This window comes from Gekko japonicus, unplaced genomic scaffold, assembly GCF_001447785.1.
Source record: "Gekko japonicus isolate JY-2015 unplaced genomic scaffold, Gekko_japonicus_V1.1 scaffold3703, whole genome shotgun sequence".
NCBI lineage: Eukaryota > Metazoa > Chordata > Lepidosauria > Squamata > Gekkonidae > Gekko > Gekko japonicus.
This window is the reverse complement of record NW_015174361.1, coordinates 26,221-38,639: the sequence shown is the minus strand read 5'-3', so window position 1 is coordinate 38,639 and position 12,419 is coordinate 26,221. Positions and strand designations below refer to the sequence as shown.

At 43.9% G+C, this 12,419-nt stretch overlaps 1 protein-coding gene across 1 annotated transcript in view; it reads right to left on the bottom strand.

Moving 5' to 3' along the window:
* Positions 1–3,080: 3,080 nt before the first annotated feature.
* Positions 3,081–12,419, bottom strand: part of BTBD1 (BTB (POZ) domain containing 1) — a 23,035-nt gene continuing 13,696 nt past the window's right edge. Inside the window, exons 5-8 of the mRNA XM_015424336.1 lie at positions 10,048–10,240; positions 9,015–9,102; positions 6,923–7,069; positions 3,081–3,675 (exon numbers count right to left, since the gene is read on the bottom strand). Of these exons, the coding sequence (XP_015279822.1) occupies positions 3,517–3,675; positions 6,923–7,069; positions 9,015–9,102; positions 10,048–10,240 (587 nt within the window). The 3' untranslated portion in view covers positions 3,081–3,516. The remainder of the gene's footprint in view (positions 3,676–6,922; positions 7,070–9,014; positions 9,103–10,047; positions 10,241–12,419) is intronic.

Below are 12,419 nucleotides of genomic sequence, written 5' to 3'. Positions count from 1 at the left end.
AGGAAGATATTAGGCCAAAACTGTGAGTTGCCGGTCGGAAACGGGAAAAGGAGCGAAGCGCACGCGCCCCCCAAAAAGCGCAAGGGAGAAGGGGGAAACTCCCCCCCCCGACATAACAGAGACTGACTTAACAGGAGACGAGGGGGGGAGTGAAATTTGAAAAGAGCAGTGTTACCTTTTGGTGAATTGTTAAAAGAGAGGCAGGAAGATTCATTTCCTAGCTGCACGGCACGAACTTTTAAAAAGTAAACAATAAAATAAAGATGTTGGGGCAGAAAAAGTTCCAGGAGAAGCCGGCAAAGAAGCTGGGAGAAACTTCCGGTGCTGGCTCCCGCCTCTTGGAGCCGGCTGTCACTCAACAGGAAAATGATCTTCTGCGCCCTCTGCTGGAGCAAATGCAAAAAATCAATCAAACGCTGACAAGTATGGAAGGTGTTCTCAGTAACCAGCAGATACAGTTGAATGATACAGCCAAGAAAATGGAGGAAATCGCACAAAAATGCCTGGTCTCAACAGAAGACACTCAAAAGGTCAAGAAAAAGGTGGATAAAATGGAAAAACACCAAGAAATGCAAGACAAAAAGTTACTGATGCTTCAAATGGAAAAATCAAATTTGACTCTCCTGTTTCAGGGCATAAAAGAATTGGAAAAAGAAGATCTCCGAAGTATTTTAGCAGAAGCTTTGGCAACACTCACCGGCTGGGAAGCGGATAAAATAAGCGAGGAAATGGATCTGGTTTACAGATCCTATTCCAACTTTACAAGGATGAATAACCTGCCAGCAGAAGTGGTGGTCAAGTTTACAAAACAGAAAGTTCGGGATCAAATATTGAGAGCGTCTTCATCAATGCCTATGAAGATTGGAGAGCAGATAGTCAGGATTTTGAAAGATGTTCCATTTGAAATTCGAATGAAAAGGAAAGCATACAAAGGACTGACCTTATTCTTGCAAAACCATCAAATTAGTTATCGCTGGTTGATTCCAGAAGGACTTACTTTCAAGTTCAAGGATAAAAGGGAGAAGATTGACTCCATTTTCAAAGCTCAAGACGTTTTGAAGAGACACGCCAGCTCGGAGGAGGCAGCACTCGCTAAATTGGAAGAATTGGACGGTGATCGAGACAGCGGCTCGGAGGGGGAAGTCAAGACTCCGGAAGATGAAGGAGCGGGGAAAGGTCCATTTTATAATCTGAGAGACGTGAAAGGGAGGCAGCCCAGACCATGAAGATTGGTTCGGAATGCGCAAGAAAATACTTTACTAACAATAAGCCAAAAGGACACTACTAATACATTAACAGTTATTGTTTTTTACAGGATAAGATGAAAGACGATAGACAACTCGCAGAAGAAGCCAAAAGATTTGTTTAATACTAACAAAAGATTAACATACTAATGAAAGCATCACCCAACCTTTTCTTAATCCCACTATATACCTTCCCTCTTTCTGATATTAAAAGCATAAATTCTCTCCTTTTCAGTAGAGTCAATAAAAAAAAAGAAGCAGTAAACATCTGAATCCCAGTGCCAGGAGGCAACATCTGGGAGTCTCCATCTCTATGCCCTTTTGTTGGCCACCCAGAGGCAACTAGTGGGCCACTGTGTGAGACAAGATGCTGGACTAAATGGACCGCTTGTATGATCCAGCAGGGTGCTTCTTATGGCCTGAAGCTCCAAGTCTGAGTTGAGAACCCAGACTTGTGCTGTAAAACATCTGGGCACCAGAATATCATCTCAGAGTACTATTCTGGGCTCTAAGGAGGAGGCTTGGCATTCTGGGGACCTTCTCAGTTGAGCTCTTTCAATCATAATGGGGGCCTCTGAAAACAAAATATTTCTTAAGATCTGGTTCCACAGGCAGGGGAATGAGATGATTGAATGTTGAAGTGGTGGGTCGCCACCTTTAGTGGCATGTGGTACAGTCCTTTTAGTCACTTCAGCACTCAGTGTTCTTGAAACATAATCCCACGCTTAAGGAGTTTCAGTTTGCCCAATACAAGGGGTTCTCCCCTCTTTCAAAGAGATGCTATTCCCAAAGAACTCACATGCTTCTCTGTAAGGGAAAGTCATCCACCCAAAGCCATTCCTTGTTCCAGGAATTAAACTGCAGTCCAATCCAAAAGGTACTGTTATTCTTTACAATATTCTTAATGAATGCCTGCGGGGAGGGGGGGAATCCAGCAATATTTAATAAAACATGGATTGCAAAAAGACCCTTAATTTCTTCATGTAACTAAAGCCACTCTGGTGTGCAACTTGTTCTGTAAAGCCAAGGAGACTTGGGATTTATGCTTTTCAGAAAGCTCTTCTGCATGACACGCATACACAGTAGTGTGGCAGTTTGCAGCACAGAAAAAGGATTTGTCTGTTGAAGGCTATTGGCCATGGCAGTGCCCACACTACGATCTCGCACTCATTGATACTTGTGCCTGGACTATTCTAATATATGCCACTTGGGGGCTCCCATGACCATATTTCCCCCACATAGAGTGTTAGGGAGAATGATACACTCTTCTCCCTGACATTTATGTGGAGGAATTTTCTGAAATATACAAACAACATTTCATTACATGAGCCTCCACACCAGCGATACAGCCCAACCACAAATGGATCATTGTAGTCAGACCCAGGACTTCAGGGAGAAGCCAGCAAAACCACATACACCACCAGCTGCATGTCTTCCCCCAAATACATTTACAGTGGCAAGAAGGATTTAGCTATGTATGTTAAAGCAACAGGACACCCAGGTACGAATCCCCACTGGGTGACCTTAGGCCAGTTGCATTCTCTCACCCTAACCTACATCACGGGGTTGTGAGGATAAAATGGAGGACAGGAGAATGATGTCAGCCATTTTGGGTCCCTCCCTACTGGGGAGAAAAGGCAAATGAATAAATAAATATGAAGTGCAATACAAATGAAGTAAATAAAAATGAACGTGTATATGAACTTACATATGTAAATCTGAAGTGTCTGAGTGTTAAGTAAAGTATCCAGACCTACACAAGCTATCTTCCAATCTTCACTTTATATTTTAAGAATAAATTCATACAACTGGCTTTTTGAAACACAGCAACCCCCCCCCCCGGTTATGTACAATGTAATGATTAAAATCACAGATGCAATATTTATTAGTGATACTTCTGCTTTCCTGTATGACTCAAATTTAAAGAATGCAAGGTTAGTTGAGTATGTTATATTGTGTAGAAATACAGTCACACCATCCACAGAGATCACAATAAGTATAATACAGGGGAAAAATACAAATACGCTGCTTCAGCTTCCAGGTCATGGGTAGTAATATGTTAAAGAGATGAAGTTAAATATTTATATACACGTAGGAATATTTTAGTTTGAGAAGAATTCAACTGCATATACTGCCACTGGAAGTAGTAAATACTAGTTTAGTGCTTGTCACATACAATACTTCCATTTTGTAACATATTTGAGATTATTTACAGTTTCACAGTATTCCACATCTCCCAATTGTCCTTTTGCTTCATCTTGGTTGTCTAAAGTTACGTATAAAAAATGATTTCTGGTATTTGTCCATCTTCTATTGAGGTACCATTGTTATTACCCGGTGAACTAAAAAAGAAAAAGCAAGTCTTGCTTGAAGTGGGGGACTCGTGGATTACTTTCTTCAATCCCTTTGTGCCATAGTGAGAATCAGGGCCCTAAATGCAAATAAAATAAAATAAATAACTTTCTCTCATACTAATGTTAGTGCTTATTGTATAAGTAATTTAGGACTCTCTAGCTTGAGGTTAATTCACACCAAAGGATTACAATAGTAGGGAACCAAGACTCTGCCCCCAGAGACAGATGAATCGAAATGGCTTTCTGATGGCTCCTGAGGGATTTTCCTGTTGATACGGTTGGTGCTCCTGTCAATGCCCTGGTTGACCTCTAGAATGAGAAAGGGACCCTGGCTGCTGACACGATCCATCGCTTCCAGGCGCCCTTTCTCAGGTGTTAAGAGCCCACGTAGCCCCTTGGTATACTGAGGGGCTGAGGGCAATGAAAAGACTAGGGAGACAGCTAGAGAAGATGTAGGCCGAATGCAATAGGACATGAATAAAAGCTTATTTTAAAGCACAGTCCCTGACAATGATGGTGGCAAAGGAACAACACTTTTCTGCCACCGTATCTGCACAGAGTAGGCCAGTGGAGTTGTTCTGAGTGGTCAGAGGCCTGTTGGAATATGGCCTGCAGGAGGAGGTAGATTGCTAAGTGGCCCGCTGTGATCATTTTGTTGAGCACTTTGCAGATAAAATCATTTGCATGACTTCCAACTTGGACTCTATGTTAGCAGTGGAAGGGTCGAATGACTTGTCCAATTGTATGGGATACCTTCCAGTTTATTCAATCTGAGAATATGGACAGGATCCTTGGAAATTTGAGGCCTACCTCCTGCTTGTATGACTCTTGCCTTTCCTGGTTACTTAAATCTTGCAGGGGAGGGCTGGCTGACTGATTTCAAGAAGTAATTAATGCTTCCTTAAGAGAGAGGCTGGTCGTCCCAACCTTGAAACAGGCTGTGGTGTCTCCACTTCTGAAGACGCCTACCCTTGACCCAGGAGATTTCAATAATCATTGACCTGTCTCAAATACTCCACTCTTGAGTATGATGACTGAATGGACAACTCCAAGCCTTCCTGAATGAGACAAAGTGTTTAGACCCAATCTGGTTTCAGGCCTGGTTATGGGACTGAAACAGCCTTGGTCATGCTGGTGGATGGCTTGCACCAGGAGACAGAGGGAGCGCTACTCTGTTGATCTTCCTGGACCTCTCAGTGGCTTTCGATATCATCAATCATGGTATCCTTCTGGACCATCTATCTGGATTGGGAGGAACCGTTCTGCAATCGTTCTGGTCCTACCTGGAGGGTAAGTTTCAGAAAGTGGTGTTGGGGGACTGCTGTTCAGCCCCTTGTTCTTTGGCATATGAGGACCAGAAACTGAAGCTTAATCCCAACAAGACAGAAGTGCTACTAAGTTAGCAGAAGGTCTGACCCAGGATTTAAGATTTCACCCATTCTGGATGGGGTTGTGCTCCCCTTGAAGGAATAGGTCTGCAGTCTGGAGGTGTTCTTGGACCCAGGCCTACTGCTGGATATGCAGTGGCAGCTGTGGCCAAGACTGCCTTTTATCAGCTTTGACTGGTTAGCCAACTGCAGCATTTCCTAGGCAAAGAAGACCTGGCCACTGTGTGCACGCCTTGGATATATCTAGATTATCTATATCGAGGTACATCTAGATTGGTTATATCTAGATTAGACTAGAACAAGAGGCAGGACCCACGATACTTGAGGGGGTGGGGGAAGTATTCCCCACAGCTCCCAGGCTGCAGAAGCAGGAGACATGGCAGTAGGTGAGCCCAGCCTTCTCCCACCCTCCCAGCGGCAGCAGCGGTGAGGCCAGCCCACCAAGCTTTCTCCCTCCCCAGCGGTGGTGGCAGTGGCGAGGCTGGCCTGCCAAGCTTTCTCCCGCCCCCCCATCCCCTGTGTTGAATTCTTCCACCAGCGGTGAGGCCGGCCCACCAAGTTTTCTCCCTCCCCAGCGGTGGTGGCAGTGGCGAGGCTGGCCTGCCAAGCTTTCTCCCGCCCCCCCCATCCCCTGTGGTGGCAGTGAAGCCTTCTCAGAGAATTCCCTGCGCATGCACAGGGAACGCTCCTTTACTTTTGGGGGATTTAAGTATCCCACCTAGGAGCTGCGGTGGCTCAAGTGGTTAAGACGCTGAACTGCAGGCTATGGAAGGTCGGTAGTTCAGCAGTTTTAGACCCGAGTGCCGCATGACGGAGTGAGCTCCCGTCTCTAGTTCCAGCTCCTTCCAACCTAGCAGTTCGAAAGCAAGAAATTGCAAGTAGATAAATAGGTACCACTTCAGTGTGCCACGTTCTGTGCGCCTTGGTGTTTAGTCATGCCGGCCACATGACCACGGAAACGTCTTCGGACAGTGCTGGCTCTTCGGCTTTGAAACGGAGATGAGTTGGACTCGACTGGCTTTCAAGCAAGGGAACCTTTACCTTTTAAGTATCCCACCTATAGTTTTTTACCGTTTGTAGATTTTTCTGCCCATCTGGAGATTGCCCCAAATGTACAGGAAAATCTCCCTGCCCCACAGGTGCTCCCAATGTGCGGATTTAGATATCTGCACGCGGGAGGTGCCTTAGCTGTTAGATATATAGATACTGCAATTTGCTCTGTGTTGGTCTGCCTTTGAAAAGTATGCTGACTGGAGTGGGTTGTAGGGACCATACCAGTCTTCGCCCACCTACACTGGCTTTTAATTTGTTTCTGGGCACAATTCAAGTTGTTGGTCTTGACTTTCAAAGCCCTATATGGTTTGGGACCAATGTACCTGAAGGCCCACCTAATTCCTTATGAACCTGCCTAGCAGTCATTTTCGGAGGCCCTGCTTCAGGTACCCCTACCTTCTGAGATGAGGCAGGTGGCAACCGGGGAGAGGGCCTTCTTGGTCATGGCACCAGGGTTCTGGAACTCTCGCTCCCCAGGGAGATTCATCTGTCCCCTTCTGTTGAATTCTTCCACCAGCAGATATAGACTTTTTTCTTCCACCTGGCATTCCCTCAATGATCCTTCATTCCTAACCAATGTTTTATGTTTTGTATATATGTAAAATGTTATTTAAACTCTTTTTAAAGCTGTTTTAATGAGGTATGTTGGGGGGGGTAGTTCAATTATTTTATATTGTATTTTATTATGTATTTTTAAATTGTTAGCTGCCTTGGCAGCCCTTGTAAGGGCAGAAAGGCAGGATATAAATTTTGTAAATAAATAAATAAAAATATATACACAGTCACAAACACATAGTTTAAATAAATGTAGTTGCCCAATTGTAGATTCACACAGGGGGGGAAAAGCCCCAACCCCCCTCCCCCCCCGCAGTTACAATCTTACTTTAAGGGTTGCACAGGCAGTGTAGCATACTGTTGGTAGAATCTCTATAGGTTCTTTGAACATAACTCTGAAAGTACTGGCAGTTCCATCGCAGCTAAATCCAGTGTCATTCTGCCCAAGCGTCTGGTTTTTCTCATATTCAATTATCTGTATTGAGACACAGGGAAAACAAGGAGTTTGTGATTTTTCTTTAACTGCTTTCACAAAGGACTGACCACTCGGTTTCTTTGGGTTTGTTGTTGTTAACGAAGACTGCATTTTAACCCTGCTCCTCCTCTCCAAGGAGCACAGGGCAGCGTACGTGTCTCTTCCCTTCCTCCATGCCTTTGCATCCCATTTGGCCCCTCCAGCTCCTGTACAGCATGATGGATTTTGTATTACATATCTGATACTAGACAACAGATCAGCATGCTGGAAATGCAACTCTGTGCACTGGGGGCAAATAGAGTGCAATTAAACCATGTACTTACAGTCCAGAAATTCAAACATATGAAGCTGCCTTCTTACTGAGCTGACCTCTTGTCCATTGGTATAGTGCATTTTAGCTGGCAGCAGTTCCTCAAACAGAGAAAGCCTATTCTTCTGCTCTTTTATGAAAAACTGGTGTGTGTGTGTGTGTGTGTTTTGAACTTGACCCAAATAAGTGAGAAAAAAACAACTCATCCCTTTGTATATTTCTTAACCATAATTAGGTCAATTGTCTTATACTTCCCTCCCTGGTGTGCCTCATGCTTTTCTGCTACTTTATTGCTAAAGGGAAATACTGGGGAAGGGCTGTGGCTCAGTGGAAAAGGCTCTGCTTTGTATGCAGAAGGTTCCAGGTTCAACACCCAGCACCTCTAGTTAAAAAGGATCAGGCAGAAGGTGATGTGAAAGACCTCCACGTGAAACCATTGAGTAGATAATGCTGACCTCGATGGACTGATGTCTGATTCAGTATAAGACGGCGTCATGTGTGTACTTAAGGGTTAACCTCTACTAGGCAGCTGGTGGCGCTTTCAACGCAATCCTAAGTTTTTAGTTTCTAGGACTTAATTTTAACCATCTCACTACAAAGAGTGGTGAAGTATACTTTTTTGTTGAAGCAAGTATCTCAAATAACATGGTAGCCACTGTGGACTGGGAATATGCTAAACTGTGGATGGCGTTTTTCTAAAAGCCCTTTTCACACATCTTCAGGACTAGGGATTAGCAAACTGGAGAGGGAAACTTGTTCCTAAGGAATCTTTGTTCCAGAATCCCTTCCATCAGACATGCCTAAGTCATGGAGTCCCAAACAGAACCTCCCTGGCCAATCCCATTTAAATCAGCAAAATCCCAGGCTATCTATATGTTATCAGGGTCAACTAAAAATGTCAACAGATGATGATTTCTGAATTGCCCATCCCTGTTACCACAGGGCTCTGGACGATGTACAACAATGAATAAAAACATCACTATAAAAATGGATTAATACAAGTAGATAAATTGAAACGTCAGATGGCAAACCAACCCCCCCCCCCCTTCTGGACTGCCCGGCCACCTCGTGGGCAGAGGAGGATGCCAGCTGGAGTGGAAACTGTTGCTGTCCTCAATCAAAAGCCTGGTGGAACATCTTCGCCTTACAGGCCCTGTGGAATTGCATCAGATCCCACAGAGCCCTGATGGTGTTTGGCAGAGTTCCACCAGGTCGGCGTCAGGACTGAGAAAGCCCTGGCCCTGGTCCAGGGCAGTTGGACATCTTTGGGGCCAGAGACCACCAGTAGATTGCTATCCAGAGAGCATAACATTCTACTGGGGACATACCAGAGAAGACATTAGTGAACAAGGTTTTTCTGAGGTCTCTTATCAAACTTCATGTTAAGCCCACCCACCTACTCCCATGAAGAAGCCCTCACCTTGCCCAACATTTATCCCATTCCTCCACTTATTTTGCGCTGCACATCCAGCCTAATATGCATAATTCAAAAGTTTCCTCACTAATTTGAGGAATGACTGCCAGTAAAACATATCATCCTACTGCAGCTTTTAGATTTGTTGTAATTAATTTGCATGACTCCCTACAAATCTTGCCTGTTAAGTGTTCCCAAAGAGTACTGGAAAACTATAATACCTGAATATTAACTTGATAGTCTGTGGGTCCATGAATAGATCCATATAATCCAAATCCCACTATGGAAATTCTTCTATTGACTGTGAACCTTTTAAAAACGAGACAGAGGTCAACAGATTTTAAATGAAAACAGAAAAGATGAAAGATTTACCAGCTTCATAAAAACACTGGAGTTCTGATTAGATAAGGAAAACATGCTCTGGCAGGGAAAATGTACATTTAAGCATGTTTTCATTGGGACACTGAGCTAGTTTATGATCAGGAAAAGGGTGCAGGAGAGTGCAAGAAGAGTTCACCAACACCCCAACATTGTAGTCCTGCTCCAACAGGACCCCCCCTTCCCCGCTGCTATTTATATAAGTTTAAAGAGATGGACAACTCAAGCTCAGATTTCCACCTTTTAACTATTCTGGTCTAAGGATTCCTGAAGAACCAAAATCCTTGAATTCCTACAGCTGCTTTTTGGATGCAGATTTCCCAGTGGTTTATCAGTATGCAAATATCAGCTTCTCAACAGGCCTGAACAGATACTTCTTGCCAAACTATTTTAAAGGGAGGCCCAGTTTAACAAAGCGACCACTTTCATTCTAACAAGTTTCATCACAGAGGGATGTTCTAGGAAGCCCTGCTCCAAATCCACTTTCTGTCTGAGTTCAGACAGACTGGGACAAGGAGCATGACTCTCTCAGCAGTGGCACCCTCTCCCTGGAATCCCCTCCTTACATAGGAAGCATGCCAACTGTTTGCCTTTACCTCCCTAAAATTAACTAAAACTTCCATCAGGTATTGTGAGAGCAAGAGAGACTGGTGTTTTGGTCTTCCTTTAAAAAAAAACCAAGTTATGCTCTCTACTCCAGTTCATCCTAGATGTTACATGAAAATCCCCACGTCTAGCCCGTGCACTGACAGAGTACAGCTTCCACTGTCATCCACCAAACTATCCAGCAAACAATCATCCTGAAAGTATTTTCTCCCAAGCACAACTGTGACAGGCAGCTGATACAATTTCCCCTGGAAAAGGGTGACCAAATACCTGATGCGGTCACTTGTTCCACTGTATCCCCAGCGACTCTCCACTTGTTGGAATCTATTGATGCTGCATTCCTTTCCTCTAAGGCAGCATCTTGGCCGGTCAATATAGTCAACTCTAGGTTTAGGGTTGACTGTAAAATGCAGAAAGAGATTTACTACTTGCCGATCTGACAAAATTCCAGATTGAGCAGGACCTGGAAAAAGAGGCAATGGCACTGAGCCGATGTCATGTTTTTAAACACATTCTCTCCTAGGAGGCAAACTGTAAAATGTGCTTGAGGGGAGATTATTAGTTTACAAGCCTACTTACATACCATTTACTCCACTGCAAGATTACAGTTGTTCAACTTGGATTAACTAACATGGGCCAAAAAGAAAGAAGACTGCCTTTAAGGAAGGGCAAAAACCAAACACACACACACACACGTACACATGTCAGTGGAACAAGAAATGAATTCTGGATTAATGCTGTTGGGACACTAAACTGCAATACTCCTGGGATAAAACAGGTTTGGCTGCCCTCCTCAGCTAGACTGAAACTAGCTGAATTATCTACAACTCTTTGCTAAATGGAGCATGTGGGTAAGGCCTTTGTTAGTTTTAATTTAGAAACTAATGTTTTATCATCTGTGATTGTATTTATTCTGTGAATTTATATGCTGCCTCTTGAGAAATGTTCTTAAGGCAGTTCGCAAAATAAACAAAATTAGAAAAACAAGTTTAAAATCAGCAATAAGACCTCAAACAGTAGAACCAAAGCAGCATTAAAAACAACATTCAGCTACATGAAATCGTAATTCTTAAAACAGCCCATAGGCTAGGCCATGACAGATGGAACCCTTTGGTTAAAAGCCTGGGTAAAGAGAAATGTTTTGGCCTGGCATCTAAAAGACAACACAAGCAGCAGCAGATGAATTATTTTCCCCAGTAAGTGCTGTATAACTAATAGGTATGCATGCTGCAAAATGTCAGTGGGATTAAACAGGCTCTAATTGCATTATTCTGGTCCCACTGGCTTGTGTCACAGCCACAAAACTGTTTAATGTGGTGAGGTACCGTTTTTACTTATCATAAGCTATTGCTAACACTAGCTGAGATCTGTAGTTTAATTCTAAGTATGATTTTCAGAATGGGTTGTATATGGAACATAAAATGTCAGTATGAAAAGTGTAATAAAAGTTCATTTTATGAAAGACACACTTCGACATTCTCAATATTCTTTGTGTCCAGGCCAAACATTCCAAGCCAAACCAGCACTGCTGCTGATTTATTTTCATGTCTTATCTTGTGTTGAACCCAGGACCATGTTAAATAACCAACTAGTTCATAGCCTCAGTTGGAGAGTCTTTGACATGATCTCAGATTGCTGTTGCAGGAAGTTATTACATCTTCTGAACAAAGTTAAGAGTCCAGTGGCACATTTAAGAGCAACAAAGTTCTATTCAAGGTGTGAGCTTTTGTGTGCATGCACATGTCATCAGACAATGAAATGGAATTACATATCATAGTTGTATATACAGAAACACAGCTTGTCATTCTTTCGATCTGTTAAAAAAACACCTTCACTGTTTTGCATGCTAATTTAACAAGACATACATATATATACAAAAATCATCTGACAAAGTGTGCATGCACACAAAAGCTCACACCTTGAATAAAACTTTGTTGGTCTTAAAGGTGCCACTGGACTCTAACTTTGTTCTATTGCTTCAGATCAACATGGCTGCCCACCTTGATCTATCTTTTGAGCAATTAATCAACCAAGAAACCCCTCTCTCTTCTTTGAAACGACTTAGGAGGAAAGAGGAAATAATGCAATTCATTAGAGAAAAGAGTGTGTGAGAATGGGTTCAAAGCACAGCCAAATATCATGTTCTGTTGGACAAAAAGCTGACAATATGGCTGCAATCTTATGAACACTTACTTGGAAGCATCTTCTAGGGAAGTTAATCAGATTTATGACTACACATGCCTAGGCTCAGGGCCGGCCGGAGGTTTTGCTGCACACTAGGCGGGGCTACCTTCTGGCACCCCTTGCACGTTGCCAACCTCCAGGCGGGATCTGGAGAGAACTTAGCCCAACTTCTCTCCTCCTTTGGAGGCTCCAAAGTTGCCTCACCTCTGCCCAGGGCTGACCAGCGGCAAGGAGGGCCCCCTGGTTAAGAGGGGACCCGTGGGGCGGGGATGGCGGTGCCGGGGCTCCCCCCTCCCCCAACTTACCCGGCAAACTTGGACATTTGGGCTGGGAGAAGAGCAAAGAGCTCAGGGACGCCAATGCCGCGCAGCCCGCTGCTCCTCCGGCCGAGTCTCTTCCCTTCCCACCCCACCTTTGCTCTCTGTATGCGTGCGTGCATATGTGTGGTTGCCGGGGGG